This window comes from Camelus bactrianus, chromosome 2, assembly GCF_048773025.1.
Source record: "Camelus bactrianus isolate YW-2024 breed Bactrian camel chromosome 2, ASM4877302v1, whole genome shotgun sequence".
In the NCBI taxonomy this organism is placed as follows: Eukaryota; Metazoa; Chordata; class Mammalia; order Artiodactyla; family Camelidae; genus Camelus; species Camelus bactrianus.
This window is the reverse complement of record NC_133540.1, coordinates 79,213,887-79,232,363: the sequence shown is the minus strand read 5'-3', so window position 1 is coordinate 79,232,363 and position 18,477 is coordinate 79,213,887. Positions and strand designations below refer to the sequence as shown.

At 32.3% G+C, this 18,477-nt stretch overlaps 1 protein-coding gene across 3 annotated transcripts in view; it reads left to right on the top strand.

Annotated features, from left to right (window-relative positions):
- Positions 1 to 16,234, top strand: part of TECRL (trans-2,3-enoyl-CoA reductase like) — a 107,591-nt gene extending 91,357 nt beyond the window's left edge. Inside the window, exon 13 of one of the 3 annotated variants that reach the window (XM_045504695.2) lies at positions 14,964 to 16,234. In XM_045504695.2, coding sequence (XP_045360651.1) covers positions 14,964 to 15,026 — 63 coding nt within the window. In that variant the 3' untranslated portion in view covers positions 15,027 to 16,234. Of the gene's footprint in view, positions 1 to 798; positions 3,757 to 5,016; positions 5,113 to 14,963 lie in introns of those variants that run through there. The other 2 variants (XM_074344102.1, XM_045504697.2) reach the window with 2 other exon arrangements.
- Positions 16,235 to 18,477: the final 2,243 nt, after the last annotated feature.

Sequence of the window (18,477 nt, the reverse complement as noted above, 5' to 3'; positions counted from 1 at the left end):
TGCTTACCTTAAGTTGTTAGATATGTGTTTTCTTGTCATTTTCTTATCAATAAAATATTTGAGGTAAGCAACCTGTAATATACTTTCACTATAAATTCTTACAGGAAATGGTTGTAGATTTAAATAATTGTCAATTCTTATTGCTTCTAATGTTATATAACATCCATGTTTGAATTACATTACCAACATTTAGTTTTTATATTATACAATTTCTGTTAATCCATTAAAGATATTTACTGGTATCTGGTATCTAAAAAACAGGTCTGAGCTCTCCTGAATAAAGTAAACAAGGTTTTTATTTCTTGGAGTCTCATTTGAGATAGAAAATGAGAATATAACTAATAAATGAGTGGCAAAGTAATTTTAGACTGTGCTCATGCTATAAGAAAATCTGTGTGCTATGACAGAGTAAACAGTGATATGAGGGGCAGGATGAAGCAGATGGTGAGACTCTGAATTTGCTAACTGGATGAACTTTCAGCTGACACTGTCAATTTATGCTATAGCTAGATAATGGAGTTATATTTAGCTTTTAAAATATATATTCTATGAATTTTAATTGGCATAATTAAATCCTAATATGAAAGATTAAATGAAATAGAATGCAAAAGTGATAAGCACTTATCCTGTAGATATTTAACAACACTAAAGCAAAAAACAAAACAGAAAACTACCAAAAATAAAAGCAAATTTACATATTAAATAATAATATAAAAGAAAGAAAAGTATCAAAAAATTCACAATTATAAGGTAAGAGGATTAAAAATAATTTTTTTCTGTCTGTTCTATGTTTTCCAGATTGTTTACCATGAACAAGTATAATCTACTAAATTTTTCTTTAAAACTTTATTGAAAGCAACAGATTCTTTATGGACTGGTTCCTGAATTTTCTCTCTAGTGTAATCTTCAAAGATATTTTCTCATACTCCCTATGTTCAAATAATTACTAATCAACTTAATATGAATTGAATTTTTCATGATTTTATACGGCTAAGTTTCTGTATGTGTTCTTCATATTATAATATGAACTCCCTTAAAGATATTCTTTTTCTGAAATGTTACTTTATATTAAAATTCACCTTGTATATAAAAAGTTACTACAGGTTGGTTAGGTAAAAATTATGACTATGATACAGGAAAAATGAACGTAGGGCCAAAGGATGGCCGTGTCACAGGTCTCGGTTGAGTCCCTGAGACACACCCTGCCAAGTGTGGCTTCTTGGCTTCATGTAGGAAAGAATTCAAGAGTGAGCCACATACAGTTGAGTAAAGATAGATTTACTCAGAGGGATACATACTCCATAGACAGAGGGCAGGCTGTCTCCGAAGGCAAGAGAAAGGCCACGAGGTGTGGGGGTTGGGTGCTTAGTATAAAGTAAATTTAGTTACACACTCCATAGACAGAGTGTGGACCATCTCACTCAGAAGAGAGAGCAGACATGAAGTGTGGGGATTGTTAGTTTTTATGGCCTGGGTAACTTTTTACGCTAACAAGTGGGAAGATTATTCCAACTACTTTGGGGAAGGGGCTGGGATTCCCAGGAACTGGGTCACCATCACTTTTTGACCTTATATGGTCAGTCTTGGAACTGTCATGGTGCCTGTGGGGGTGCCAGTTAGCATGTTAGTATATTACAATGAGCATATAATGAAGCTCAAGGCCTACTGGAAGTCAAATCTCCCACCATCATGGGCCTCAAGGCCTGTTGGGAGTTGAATTTTCCACCAGTTTGATGTTAATTGCTGTGTTATTTCTTGAATGACTCTGCCCTGCACCCTTCCTTCCTGTCTGAGTAGGTAATCATTACCTGCAGTCTAGATTAGATGCAAAAAAACAATGTGGAATACTGTTTATACTAAATAGAGAACTACAGCACCTTCTCTCTTCTTGGCACCTCTTTTCTAGCTCCAACATCTATATTCTTACCTCCCTGATTATCTATCTATTCAATATACACCTACATTTATTACTTATTTCTATTTATCTAATTACCATTTCTTTATTTAATAGAGTTATTCAGGGGTTTCAAATTTCACAAGAGCAATTATTTCCTCTTGGGGCTCTGCTTTCTCCATTGTCTCAAAACACATAGTTGTACCTCCCTGCTTGGGTAAATTATGTCTTCTCACTCTTCCATTCCCCCCAAAGATCTAACATGATCATAACTTTCTTTATTGATAACTTATTTTTCAAACAGTTAGAGAAAAACATATGTATATAATTTGTATATAATGAAGTAATCCTTTGTGAAAAATATTCCTCTATGATTTACAGATTTATATTTCACAAAGGAAAAAGCACTCCTATATATTAATAAATATTATAGCAAAATAAAAAAGAAACATGAAGGGTTAACATTTATTGACAAACAGGAACTACATATTTTCATTTAATATTCCCCAAGTCCTCACAGTATTACTGAAGACACCGAATTTTGAGAGAGAATACTGCAGTGGCTTATCAACATGAGTGCTTTTATTCCCCAGGAAGTATTTTACAATACTTGAGACATTTTTGATTGACAGGAGTCAGAAGTTACTACTGGCATGTAGAGAGTAGAAACCAGAGGTGCTGCTGAAGATCCTACAGGATACACCTGCTCCAACAACAACCCCACCAACAAGCATACAATAAAGTATTGTTGCCCCAAAAAGTAAAGACTCCGATTCTTGTCATACTCGAAAGATAAGTTTACGGTTGGGAGATGGTACATTTGTAGTGAAAATTTTAAAAGATTTATTTGAAAAGAAAGGAAAAGTACTCCCCCCTCCAAGAATGGGAGGTGGGCTGACCCAAGGGAGGAAAAGTGGTGGTTTTTATCTCCCCTTTCTCTTATACCCTTGCTTAGAGGTGGTCTCTTGATTGATGGCTCCTTTCCCTGGAATGCTTAGTTACATTCGGCCCCTCTGTGTATGTCCTTACCCAAGGTGTATACAGAAAAACCTGTGGGGCAGGTGCCTAAATCACAATGTTAATTATAATACAATAAGCATTGGCGCTATCTGGTTAAGTCCTTTCTGCTACTGCACAGTCATGGCTGTGGAGTTTTAACCAGTTTCTTGCTGACACTCATTTAGAAATCAAGTCGCTTTAAGAGGCAGGCAAAATGCCATCTTCTGGACTACCTTCCCTCTCCTCCACCTATCTGCCCAGTGCCCCCACTTATCTAACTACCTAATACTATCACCCATTTAAAAATAGTATTAGTGCTAACAGTAAGAATCAAAAATATATAGGATAGATGACTTGTCCACAGTCACACTGTCAGTAATTAGTAGAGCTGAAATCAACTTTTTTCACATCAAGTATATTAGTTAAATGTATCTCAAAATGTATTTGTTAAAAGCATGCCATGAATTGTTCTTTTCTTTATATTATTTTTTGTTTATTAACTTTCACATTATGTGACATTACTGAAACCACTCCTAGTTGATATATACATTTTTGTAACAAAATGGATAGAGTGCCACATCAAATGGTAATTTGGACATTTATTTAAAGATATTAAGTGGTTCTCCATTAATACCAGAATTAAGATCTGGCTAGTTGTTTTGTTGGTTTTTGTTTGTTTCTTTCTTTGATTTTCTTTTTGGTTTCTTTTCTCCAGTTTTATTGAGATATAATTGTCAAGTAACATTGTGTAAGGTTAAGATGTACAACACGGTGATTTCACATGTATATATATGTCAAATATATATATATATATATATATATATATTGCAAAATGATTGCCACTAAAATGTTAGTTAATAAATCCATCACCTTGTATAATTTTTCTGTTTGCTTTTTTGTTTGCTGTGGTGAGGATATTTAAGATCTACTCTCAGCAATTTTCAAGTACATAAGCAAGCCAGTTACACTGGTATTCAGGTCTCTCCATAATCAGGCCATAACCTATCCAATACCTGCTCAGCCAGAACAATCATTTATATTTCCTCAGTCACAATATACTATCTCTAGTATGTCTGCTTTCATTCATGCATTGTCCCGCTTATACTCATCTCTACACTTAATCTCATCCCAACTTTTTTAATACTCAAGCAAGACCCAGCTCAAGGTTATAGTCTCCAGAAATTCTTTTCCAAATCTTTCCTCCTCCAGTAAGTTTTATATTTTCCTTCTCTCTTTCCCTAATACCATGTGCACACCTATTTCTCTGCTTTATAGATAAACTCATGGAACTAAAGTTAAGACTTCAAATCATGTTCTCATATATATTAAATATGTGATATTTGATAAGACCAGGATTTTTAAGTCTCAGTAAAATGACGACAGATACAACAGACTAAATAACTTTGGCAAAGACATTGTAAATATAGTCCAAATAAGAACTAGAGAACATAAGTGATTAAATAATTTCCTGGGATCAAAATAACTGTTTATAACTTAGTTTCTCTTTCTGTAAGATACAGACATTTACTCAAATAAGTTTATCTTATAACTATTTTGCAGACCTCAAAAGACTGTGGTTTTTATATAAAGCTACTGTAAAATATTATATACTATAGGAAAATGATTTTGAAATTTAAACACTAAATCTGATTTATACTGGTGTTTATTATTAAATATTAAAACTGTACTTAGCATTTACTAACGTTAGATTCTAAATACTATAAGAATAATAATCTGGAAGTTATAAAGTAGTAAATAGGTCCCAACTGTCCTGAAATTAATTACAGGGTATAAGAAAAAAAGAAGGAATGCAATCATTGCAGATTTAAAAAATATTATTTTATCATTATTTACCAGTCAAGAAAAAGCATATCACAAATTCTGTGTAGGATTCAAGGAAGAAAAAGATATTAGAATCTGTGAATTTTTCATTTAGAAAAACTGTCCAAACTACATAATTCATAAGCACCATCAATAGGCATATCATGTGTATTCAATGACATTCTATGTTGGTACAACTGCAACTGTGCAATTTCACTTTGGCTTTTTGTTTAATGAATTAAAAGTTATTTTACACACCTATAATCTATGTTATTCTCATACAACTTGCCTGATTTCTATAGACTATCCTGCTAAGCTGGTATTTATTTCTGTGCTGGAGATTGAGAACCCAGTACCTGAAGTCATCCCACAACAGCAGATGATCTTGGATTAAAATCTACCTTGTCTTCCTGCACAATTTAAGCCCTTGTATCAGTGGGAACATGTCCATATTTTTCACCAGTGTATCCTTTGTTGGTCTAGAAAAATCTTCTGTTTTTGATTCATTTGTGTACTTTCATCATTTGAATACATATAACTCCCTAAATAAAGTAACTTCATTACTATCTAACCAAGTTTCATTATGAGAAAAAAACATAAAAGCAAATTACTCCTTTAGTTATTTTACTATTTAACATATTTTGTTTTAAATAGCTGTTTCTTCCTGCTAACTGATTCTCCACACCTGTGATTAATTAGAGGAGAATAGGTACACATATACTTTTAAATGTTAAGGCCCTGATTATAATTACTTGTCACTATTTATTAAGCACTTACAACTTAATTAACATGTGGATGTAAGGTTAATTTAAGTGTACATGAAAATAATGCTCTGCCTTCTGGTAGTACCAGCTTCTAAGCCAACTGAACAGAACTGTATGGGACCAAATTTTAATATTCAAAATGTGCCTTGAAGGTATTTGTCTAATCTGACTCTAATAAGCTTTCATCTCCATTACAATTAACTGCGTGTCTGTTTGTAAGCATGCATGCATGTCTGTTTGCCCCAAAAGAGGCAAAACCATAAAGTTATGAAATCATCTTTAAAGATGAACTGAATTAACAACTTCTTTATAAAACTTTCCATAATCTGCCCTTTCTTTTCCTCTTCTCTTCTGGAAGGTTCTGGTTATTGTTTCTTTTGGGCCCCCAAATATGCTTACTATACTCTATTATACTCAAATATGCTATATTATACCAGGCTATATACCATATATCATATTATATGTACTTCATATCTTCCTGCATTAATAGATAATACACTCTTTGCATTTCTTGAAGACAAGAATCATGCTTTAATCATCCTTGTATCTACAGTGATGAGTAATGATTCAAGAATTCTACAGGGGCTTAATCTATAGATGAATCTCAATTTTAGGGCTTTTCCTTCTCTTTTAGTTAGAAGTATTAAATCTAGAGTTGTTAATGTAAAATCAGTTTTTGTTCTACAATGGTATAACTCAGATGTTATTTTTTTCTGGCAACTGCTACATGGCAAAAGTCCAGTTTTAAAAGACTGACAAACTGGAGTACAATTTAGTAAGTATTTAGAGAAAATGGTCACTTTTGTCTATTTCAAGTCAATCCATGTAAGAACACTACATCTGGACCCATGCAACAGGCTACTGCGAAATGCAAAGCAAACAAGCAGTTTGATGTTCTGAGAATTATAATATATAGCATGTGAGGAAAAAAAGTCTTAAAAATTTGACATTGCTAGAGTGAGTATAGTGGATGATCATATTTCTTCTACATTATTATTTGTGGATAATGCATTATAAACCATGATGACAACAAGTTTGCCCCTGAGTAGCACTGAGAATGTTCTTTTTCAGAAATATTTTGAAAATGTAAATAGTTTTATTTGTCAGAGCATTCAAATGTCTTGTTGACATATACAATCTATAGACAATGATACAGGGAAAAATTACAGCACCAAAAGAAAGTAGACAAAGGAGAACAGTCATTTGTGGATGTTTTGATGGATTAAATAAAATAATAGGCTGGGAAAACACTAGGCAGATTGCTATAACTTGCCAAAATACTAATACATGTTTGTGGTATTGAATGAAAAAGCTAGACAGCATTAACTACAAATTAAAGTTCAATAGAGTTGCCAACTAAACATTTACCTTCAGAAATCAGAGATGTAGAATTAAAAGGTTAAATGAATCTATGGCTGTTTCTAGTCTACTGGTGATTAAAATATATTTCATTTTTTGCAGATTTGGATTATGTATTTTTCTGAGCATTCTTAACTCTTCCATTTGGAAGACACAGAAGTGTTAGTTGATCATTTTTTTCTCCCAAAGGATGATGTTGGAAGAGAAAATTAGAATTTACACATTGCTTTATTGGCAAAATGTGTGCACTAGAAAATACATAGTCCCAGATTGGTTCTACCGAATCACACAGTTTCTCTGAAGTGAAGGAAGACTATTTTAAAAATTAAGAGAGCATTTATAAGAGATAAATGGAATGTGTTTAGTCTTATGACTTATCAAAGAAATGTATTTGAAAAGGCAGCACCATTTAATATAAATGTAATTCAAAAATATGATGAAAAACCTGAATATGAACATCCAAGTTCAATGAGCTCCATGTAGGATGACTTCAGAGAGGCTCATACCACAACATATTATCAAATTGTGGAGAGACAAAGAATCTTGAAAGCAGCAAGCGAGAAGTGAATCATCACATACAATGGATCCTCAATAATATTATCAGTAGATTTCATACCAGATATTTTGAAAGTCAGAAGGCAGTGGGTGATCAATTTAAAGTGCTACAAGAAAAAACTTCTAAGAAAGAATCTTATATCTAATAAAACTGTCCTTCAAAAATGAGGGAGAAATTAAAACATTCCCAGATAAACAGAAGCTAAGAAAGTTTGTCACCACTAGGCTTGTTCTGAAATTCTAAAGGGATTCCCAAAGTTGTGATAAAAGGACACAGACAGTAACTAGAAAGCCATATGAAGAAATAAAAATTTCAGTAAAGGTAAATACATGAGCAATTATAAAAGCTAGCATGATTGTTACAATGGTCTTTAACTCCATTTTTTGTTTTCTACATGATTAGAGTGACTAATACATAATAAAATTATTAGTCTAAAAGAGAGTATTATTGTAACTTTGCATTGCAACTCCTTGTTTTGTTTTCTAAATAATTCAAGAGACTAATGCATTAAAATTATTACTTTATGATTTTGGACACACAATGTACAAAGATGAAATTCTGTAACATCAGTAAGTGAAGTGAGGACATAGCTGTAAATGAGTAGAGTTTTTGTATGTTATTGAAATTAACTGGTATGAATTCATATTAGATTGTTATAATGTTAGGATGCTAAATGTAATCTCCATGGTAACCAAAAAAAATTAGGTATAGGAAAATGAGAAGGGAATTAAAATGTTTCACTAGAAAAAATTGGCTGAACACAAAAAAAGTTACACATAATACATCTTTGAAAATGAGATTCTGTATGCTCAAAGCTTACATTTATGAGTAGTTTCTAGTCCTATTTAATTCTAAGATAATTTTACCAAAAGAATTTTTTTATATATATATTTCCACTTTTGGGGTAATTTTCTAAATCCTCTAAAGATATCTTAACATACCTGGGACTTCCAAGGTTTTTCAACATTTTGTGGAACCTGAATATTTAATTTATAAAGATGTTTGTCCTTCAAATTTGATTTTTATTTGGAGAAGTAAGGGTAGGCTTGCCAAGAAGAAAGGAATTTGAGAATGAATGAAAACTCACTTTAAAATTTTTCTTATTATAATTTAGCAGTAACTTTTGCCTTCCTCAAACATGCTCAGTTGCAGAAGAGCTTTGATTTACACCTTCCAAGTTGATGCCTAAGTGGGATTTTAAGTGCCCTCATCCTTACCAGCACATGGAACTTTTAAACTTATTTTCAATTTTTTACTTATAAAATGGGAATTAAGACACCAAATTTATGGTAAAATGTTAGATTAAATGAAATACTGCAGAACATATGCATAATACACCTGCCACCCAACAGGCATGCAATAATACTAGTTACTTTTCCATTCATCCCCACTCAAATCTGACAATGTGTAAATTTCCAGAGCCTTAGCTCAGTAAGTTTCAGTCTCTTCCCTTAACCTCCACATTCTGTCTCTAAATCACATGATGGACATCATCTTTATTCATGCTTTATATTCACTTTATTAAGGTCTTGAAATCTGGCCAGAATGTACAGCCTAGCTGGTGTTATGGAAAGTATTTATTGAACTCATAGTGCTTGGGACCTTCCTTCAATTCACCCACTTCCCAATGATAACTACTAGTTTGTTCTCTGTATCTGTGAGTCTGCTTCTTTTTTGTTATATTCACTAGTTTGTTGTATTTTTTAGATTCCACGTATAAATGAAACCACACAGTATTTGCCTTCCTGACTTATTTCACCTAGCATAATGCCCTCCATGTCCATCCATGTTGCTGCAAATGGCAATGATAGGGGTAACGTTTTCAATAGCATCCTTGAACTTACTTTCATTGCATTGTAGCTGAATATGAAAAATTATCTGCACCATTTCACTGAAATAGGAGGGGTAAGTTCTTTCAGTATGAATCATATATGCAAAAAAAATGAACTTCCATAATTAAAATATCTACACATTTCTATATCGAATATGCAGTCAAGGATTTCAATAGTTAAAAAATAAGAGAGCCTGTGTTCTTCCTTTTCAGCACACTGCCTCAGTTTAGAAGCATTCACACATTTCAATTAAGAAGACTCATATCTTCTATACACCTCTACTAGAGCCTATTTTCCTCTTGTTCTATGCAATGAAGAGTGGATCATCCCACCAATTATAATATTTAACAAGTGTTGTTCTTAGGTCAATCCAATAAGCCTGGAGGAATATAGATAGATTGTCTGCTTCATTAGCACTGTACCTAAGTGTGTTCATTGCAGACCACTATTGAGTCAAGTACACAGGTCCAGGTTCTGCTCAATTAAATTTACCTGGTAGCTGAAGTGAAAATATCTGAGTAGCTGATGGCTAAAATTGACCTTAGGTGTTTAATAGCTTGATTCCTTTGAGAGGAAATCACAAATACTCATTACATCCCTTTCAATCCATTATCCTGATCAATGTAGTATTGTTTTCATGGTTCATTTGCTAGATTTGTCTTAAAACTGAAATCACAACAGTTTCAAGCTGAAAGATCTTACAAATGATAAGACTAAATATACAGGAAGGTTAAATGTCTTTATTTTAATTCACTCTTCTGAAACTGAATTCTATTTTATTTTCAACTTGAATGTTATATAAGGATAATTAGAAATATGCCCTATGTGCTAGCTCTCTTCTAGCCTAGCCCACACCAGTTTGCTAGATGAATGTGCTCCAAAGGCTTGATTTTGTAGTTTAAAAATACACTGAAGGAGAAACCCATCTAAACAATAAAATCAAACAGCAAACAAAAACTTGTTTGGGACTTTACAAATGGCAAATGGCATACAGCAGGAAAACATTTGGTGTCCTGGCACAGACCCAACTTTGATTACATCACAGACCTGAAAAGAAGTTCTTATAGCTGTCCTGTATCACAGGGCCACACGTCATTATTAGAAGCACAGTGAAAGAGTCTGGTTTATAATAAATTTGTCATATAATGTTAGTTATTGATTGATTTCAGCAAAAGGCACTGATTCTGCTATCATTTCTTTTAAATCTTATGCAATATCTTTTTGAATGTGATATGAAAATCATCTTTAAGGTTAATTTAAAGGCTTTAAATCCAGAAACACAATTATTTTTAGACTCTAAGTTTCCACAATCAAGTTAAAATATATGTTGTAGTTTTGTTATTATGTGAAGAAAATGGGGGGGTGAGTTATATTTTTGATCCTAATGTTATAGCAATCATTTTCCTCTTAATGATCATTTCGCTTCCATTTTTTTAACCTACTAATATCTATGACTTCTTTTCCACCAGAAAAAAGAAATCTCAGGCAGAAGGTTGCATACAATTTCTGGGGATTTAAGTATGCTAAAATACACCCATTTATCTCAGTTAAAAATATTTGCCTGAATTAATTATTAAATTCAAAGATTAAAAATATCATTATTAGGAAGAAGGATGACATTAAATTTAAATGCCTAAAATTTAAGTTCAGTGTAAATGAACAATCAACTGCTGAAGTTAACTGATAATGCTTTAACATTTTTAATAATGCCATGTCAAATGGAGGGAAAAAACAAATCCTATTAACCAGTCACTGTTCAAAGTCAAAACATAGTGATATAACTATTCAATAGTATTTGAACTCCTGTGTATAATTAAGAATAGATTTTGTAACTTGGAATGTAATTCTTCTCTCAGAGAAGTACATCGTATTACTCAAAATTCACATTAGTAATATTTGCAGACGAATATTTTATTGTTTGGCAAAATAATGTGTGTGGATTTAAGTCAACTAACGATTTACTTTGAGAAGTTCAGTTATGGTATAAGAAAGGAACAGCTGGCAATCAGCAGTGTTTACTGTGACTTTAACAGACAACAGCAGCTACAGAATGTGGAGTCTTAATGGAGAGGCTCCAAAGCTGCCTGTGGATAGAATTACAAACGTTTCAGGAATGTCAAACTAATTTGTTTTCTTTGAAGGGTAACCAAATAAATCTGAGATTTCATTGCCTAAAAGAGGTAAAGTCCTCAAGATGTGAATGTTAAATTCTTCAGGCTCTTTGAACCACTGTTGCATTTATTCTTTCTATTTTTTACTCTTTAAGGGTGCTATTATTAGCATGGAGCAAAGGGAATAAATCCTCACATGTGCTTGACAAGCTGAAGTTCAGTACTGTGGGTACCATCAATTTGAATTTCATGTACAACTGTTTCCCTTCACATTTAACCACAGAGGGATCCCACACATTTATCAGGTTTCCATAACAAATATGGGAGGATACTTGGAGCACATAATGAGCTAATTCACAAGAGATTGTGAGACCCTACGTCTACATAATTTGTCAATTGATATGTGGAATTAGACTTTCATTGGAAATGGGCTGAGCATTTCAAAAGCTAAAGTGTAATATCTAAGATAGTGTCGGAAGGAAGATGCATGTGGGATAGGAATTAGGAAGTCATGAATGGTTAAGGCAGGAATGTGTAATAAAATGTTTTCTATGTTTTAATTAAGTAGTCGCCAAAGTAGAATAATTCTCAGATTCTTCTAGTTTTACCTGTTTCAACATGATTCCACAGACCATGTTTGGCAAACTATGGTCCATGGACTAATTCCAGACTTTTAACAGGTTTGTTTGTTTGTTTGTGTAAATAAAGCTTTATTGGAACACAGCAGCGATCATTTATCTATGTATTGTTACTGAAGTGTTGAGTAGTTGCAACAGCGACAATAAGGCCTACAAACACTGAAATATTCCTTATCTGACCCTTCACAAAAATGTTTGCCAACCTCATTCTAGATATATGAAAATTTTTGAAGTTTAGTTATATTGTTTGCTTTGCATATTTTTTATGTTCAAGATCTCTTATCCAATGAAGTAGCCTCTTACATATGCTAGAGAGTTAAAAATGGGTTGATATTTACCATAAACATTTTAACATAGTAAGTGATAAACTCCTAGTTGTATTTATTCAGTAATTAATTAGGACAGAACTATTAAAAATGTTATGGGGCTAAGAGTTCATTACAGAAATTAGGAATCACACAAATGTGAATGGAATTGGCTAGTGAAATAAGAAAGATGAGAATTGGAAGATAAGGTACAATCACGGTCAAAACAGCCTGAGTCCCTGGAGCAGCTTGGTAGATTTGAGCTTTAAGGGAAATGCAGGAGGTGTGCATGTCTAGCTGTCAAAGTGAAACTGTAAAGGGAAATCTAGTCTAGAGATCTGTGGAATTTGCTATTTTTGAAGCAAATGAAGTGAAGGGTTTGGCAGTTGACTTGAGTCCACTATTGGCTACTGGGGCAAATAGTCTGAAAGACTGCCTAGATACTGTGGTCCCTCTGGACACCTCTATGTCTATCTCTGACCTGCTCCTGACATCTTTGGAAAGTAATGGCTTCTTCTTTGTTTCCAACTCTGAATTCTTATCTACTTTCCTGTTTTGGTCAACTCTAACTTAGAAATGTATATGAAAGAAGAATATTGAAAATATAATTTCCAGTTTTAGCTAAGTTGACAACTATTTATCATGCTCACAGATTCTGTGAGCCAGAAATTTGGACAGGGCACAGCAGGGAAGATTGTCTCTGCTCCATTTGGCATCTCCTATTGCCTTGAAGGCCAAGAGATGAAGTCATCTCAAAGTGTATTTACTTACAAGTGTGGTAATTGGTTCTGGGAAAACTCAAATAGCTAAGGGCCAGTACAGCTGAAGTTCCTTGGGCATGTTTATTTTATGTGACCTCTACATGTGGTTTCTTTAGCATAGAGGCTTCAGAGTATTTGGACTTTTTACACGTCCACTCATGTCTCCCACGGCACTTTCCAGAAGGCAGTCCAAGTCAGGTGGAAGCTATATGCTTCTGATGACCAAGCCTCAGAACTGACTTAGCATCATTCTGATATATTCTACTTAAATGAATAGTCACAAATTTCTGCTGAGATTCAAGGGAGTAAATGAAGACCACACCTTTGTTGGGAGGAGAGTCAGTCACATTGCTGGAAGAGCACATATTCTTCAACAAGATTTAGAAACTAAAATCTGTCACATTTTAAAATTTTGTCATTCTTTTTGTAACTGCCTAGAAGTAAATTTAAAAATACATTTTTAGTGTTTCTAATTTTTTGATTCTAGCACGCAAGATTATATATTTTTCTCATGGAAGAGCTCAAATTATTTTAAAACTTGATTGTTTCTTTTTTGAATCATGAGATATTTACAAATATAAATATTCAGAACTGTGGTTTTTTCATAGCATAGCTTATAGTATTTTAAAATTTGCAGTATTTTCTTTAACTCATGCATTATTTACAATTGTGTTTATAAGTTTCTAAATGCAAAATCATATTTTAAATTTATCTTTCTTTATTATTAATATCTGCCCAAGATTCTTATGATCAGTGCATGTTATTCAATGATGTCAATCATTTAAATTTATAAACTTTCTTAAATGATCCAGTTTGCTTTAAAATTATATAAAGATATTTTGTATGCTAAAAGAGTATGTATTCTTCAGTTGTTCTTATTTTTTAAAACATAGACATATTAGATCAATTATGTTAATCATGCTGTTTAAACTTAGTCACTAAAGAAATGTTTACTGGTACCTTCTATATCCTGAGCCTTGGTCTTATGCTTGGGAAATGTGAATAAAGAAAACAAACAAAAATCCCAGCTCCCAATTCCTTGAATTCTATAAATACAGGTAAGAAATTATCAACATACTAACTAACTAACTAACTAAATAGAAATTAGAGATGATAAATTACATGAGGGAAAAAATGAAGTAATGGGTATCATTAACATTGTACAACATTTGCAACACTTTATAACGTAATTAAGGTTGGCCTCACTGAAAAGCAACATTTCCATGTCATAGATATAAAAGAATGAGCTAAACAAATATTCTTTCTAGTCAGAGAAAACAGTACAAATCCCCTTATCTAGAAGTATCCCAGTCCATTTTGAGAAATAGCAAACATGACCTTGTGGTTGGAATGAGGTAATCAAGTGAGTGAGAGTAATAGCAGATGAAGTCAGAGAAGATACATGGAGCTAGAGCATGTAGTAAGACTTTGGCCTTTACTCATATGAAATGGTGAGTAATGACATGCTCTTCTTTCTGTTTTAATGGAATTATCTGCTCTTTTGCGAATGGACGTGGTGAAAAGAGGCAATTATGAGGCAAGCACAGAAATCATGGAAGAAATGATGGTGACTAGAACAAGGGTCTTAGAAATAGAGACTGAGACAAGTGCCCATATTCTGAACATATTTTGAAAACAGAGCTCATAGAATATTCTGGTAGATATGACTGATTATGAGAGAAAAAGGAAGAGTAATAAAAGAGGATCTAATTCTTTTTCTGATTTGGCCAACTGGAAGGTTGATACTATAATAAACTAAGTAAGAAGGATTGCAGTATAGAATGTTTTAGAAAATACCAGTGGCTCAGTATTAGATATTGTAAGAAAATTAGACTTCCAAATGAAGATATTGAATGGGACAAATCTGGAGTTAAGAAGAGAGGTACAGTCAAATGATACACAACTGTGAATTGTATTTTACAGCAAGAGACCAAATGTGTTCACCAAAATAATGTTTGTAAAGAAAAGAGAAAAGAAAACTTCTAATTCTGGAACACTCCAATGATTGTCAACAACATGAGATGATTCAACAAAGAAAATTAAGAAGGACTTGGAAAAATAAAAGAAAGACAGAAAGCATGCAGTTTCTCAAAAGCCAAGTTAAAAATAATTATATCAACCAGGAGTGTATGTCAAAGTTAAATGACACTTATAGGTAAAGCAAGATTAATAATGAGAGTAATGAGTAATGCTGTATGTTTTCCATGTAAGCACACTTCCAATCTCCTATAGGTGGATGACAAAGTTGTTTTCATTTTTTTATTAAAAAAAAGCATCTGCGAACATTTTTGTATAAAGCTATTATCGAATACATTTTATATTTTCTTGTGTAACTATCTGAAATTGGAATTGCTGGGTCATAGGGCAAGTTTTGTAAGAAATGTTTAAAGTGTTTAAATATATAGTGTTATAAGAAATGGTTAAATTTCTTTCTAAAGATATGCTAATTTTTATACATCCACAAACAAGTTTTAAATTTCTAGTTACTTCACATCCTCATCACTTTCGTAATTTTGTTGAGTGTAAGGTAGTACTCCATTGCAGTCTTACTTTACATTGCATGATGTCTAATCATGTTGAATAATACTGCATGTGCTTTTTAGGCATTTGTATCTTCTTTGATGAAGTATCTTTTAAAATGTTGCTTATTATTTAATTGGGTTGTTTCTTTTGATATTATTGACTTACATGTATTCTAAGTGTATAGTGTAAATCAGTGTAACTATGTACTGTAACTCTTTGTCAAATATATTCTCTATAAATAATTTTATTCCAGTATGTGGCTTGCTGTTTAAAATTTATTAAATTGTATAGTTTGGTGAGCCAGAAAGTTTTAATTTTTATGAAGTCTAATTTATCATTTAAAACAAAATAATAACATGATTATTTCCTTCCTTTATCTCTCTAGGAAAATATTATATATATCCAAATCTCCAGGATTTTATGTTTTATTTTAAAAGCTTTATGGTTAATGTATAATTAAAATAATCTCAAATTAGTTTTTGTATATAGTATAAGACAGGGTCAAAGTTTTATTTTGTTTTGTTTTATTCTTTGTGGGCATCCAATTTTGCCAGCACAGTTGCTAAAAAGGCATTTTTCTCCATAGGATGGATTTGGTGCCTTTGTTAAAAATCAGATGGTCATAAAAGTAAGAATCTGTTTCTGAGCTCCCTATTCTTTATTAATCTATTTATCAATGTTTATGCCAATACAACTCTGTCTTGATTAATAAAGTTTTAATATAGAATTTGAAGTTAGGTAATAAAAGTCTTCTAAGTTTGTCTTGGTACTGTTTCTTTGATCATTACAACCATGCCCCTCTTTATCTCAGGAAATACTTTTTGGGTTAAGATTTATCTGATATTAATATAGCCACCCCATTCCTCTTATTCTTTTGGCTTATATGATATATCATTTTCCTTCTATTTATTTTCAAACCATCTGAGTTTTTTATACTTAAAGGGTATATATCATATACAGCATATAGTTGAAACTTGCTTTCATTCCCATTTTGACAATCTTAATTTCATTAGCATTAAGTGTAATTATTGACATAGTTACATTTACATCTACCATTTTTAAATTTCCTTTGTCTATCCCTTTTTTTCTGTTTCTCTGTTCCTCCTTTTCTACCTCTTTTATGATTATTACTAATACATTTTAGAGTTTCTTTTTAGTTTGGTTTTTTTTTTTTAGCTATAGCTATTTGCTGCTTCTTCCCTTCCCCTCTGTCCTTGCTCCTCCTTCTTCCTTCTTCTTTCTCTCCTTCTTCTCCTTTTCACTGCAGGGATTTCAATATGCATCCTTAACTTTCCATAATGTATTTATAGTTACATCTTTCTACTGTATATGAGATATAGGTACCCTGCCATTCTACAGAACTATTTTCCAATCTCACTGCCCTTTATGCCACCTATATCATACATATTACATCCATATGTGTATTATGCAATTAAATTTGCTTTGAGAGGATATATGAATGCTATTGGAACTAAGAGGGGAAAAAAATTTTGTATTTACCAAATACATGTTGTATCTTATGCTCTTCATTCATTCCAGGAAATTCAATTTTCCCTCAGGTAAGATTTCCTTTCATCTAAAGAATGTCTTCAGCATTTATTTTTCAAAATATACACACTCATTTTTGAGAGGTTGTCTTTACCTGAGTTCTGTCTTCTGTTCTAAGGCCAAGGGACTGCAAAATATCAGAGTTTTATCTGCCCCACACAGTGCTGTAGCTGAGATCTAACTTCAGGGTAGAAATCAAAGGAAAGTAGAAATTCACGCTATATCAACCCTGTCTTCAAGTATTTTTTAATATATGTATAACAGTTTTATTGAGATATACTGGAATTTATAATCCATAATGCTCACCTTTTTAAAGTATACAATTCAGTGATTTCCAGTATATTCAGAGTTGTGCAAACATCACTACCATCAAAGTTTAGAATATTTTCATCATTCCAAAGAGAACCCCTATACCCATTCACTCCTTCTTCACCCACACCTCTTTGAAGTTTTGATAGCCTTCCAGAAATTGCCAGCTTTGGTTCACTCTCCAAAATCTTAAGGTTGTTCTATTTGTTTTTGTATTTAATCTAGACTTTGAGTTATTCTGTGAGGAACAGCCAATCAGGCATTTATTCACTCATACCAACAACTGAATTGCTCTCCACATCAATTTTAGTTTTAAAAATATTTCAGATAATCATGTTAAGAACATGTAAGTTTAGACTATTCTTTCTTTCTGTTGAATTTTTTCCCTTACCTAGTGACTCCATCATCAATAACACTAAAAAAAAGCCAAAATAAGCCTTATTTGTGTTTATATATGCCTAGACTATCCATTTAAATCTTTTTATTTTCAACTTTTCAGGATTCTAATTTTTATTTGTATGTATGTGTGCTAGGCAGGCACAGCTGGATTTTATTTTCCAGTAACAATTATCTTTACTTTTCTGAAGTCAGCATTTAGCTCATTTGAAACTATAAATACTTATTAATATAGTTGGGATTGTTTCCAACATCTTAATTCTTTTTAAATTTTCTATTCTGTGTACTTTCTATTTGCCTATTTTCTTCATTTTATAATTAGTTATATTTTGTTTGGGGGTTTATTTTAATTTCTTTTTATTCAGATTTTTCTTCTTCTGATTTGAAATTTACTCCTCTTTTTGTATGATTTAAATTTGAAATTTTGCAAGATTATTACACATAAAAACTGTGAAACTTCCAATGGAGATAAACTTACTATTATTATTTTATGCAGTGAATCATTTAAATAAATGTAGATGCATGCTATTTAATTCTTTCTTCATTTCTTCTTGCCTTTTAAAGTATCTTTCAGGAGTTATCTTCCTTCACTCTGAAATACATCCTTAAAAGCTGCTTCAGAAAATTTCTATTTGTGCTGTATGCTCTCAGTTGGCTTTAA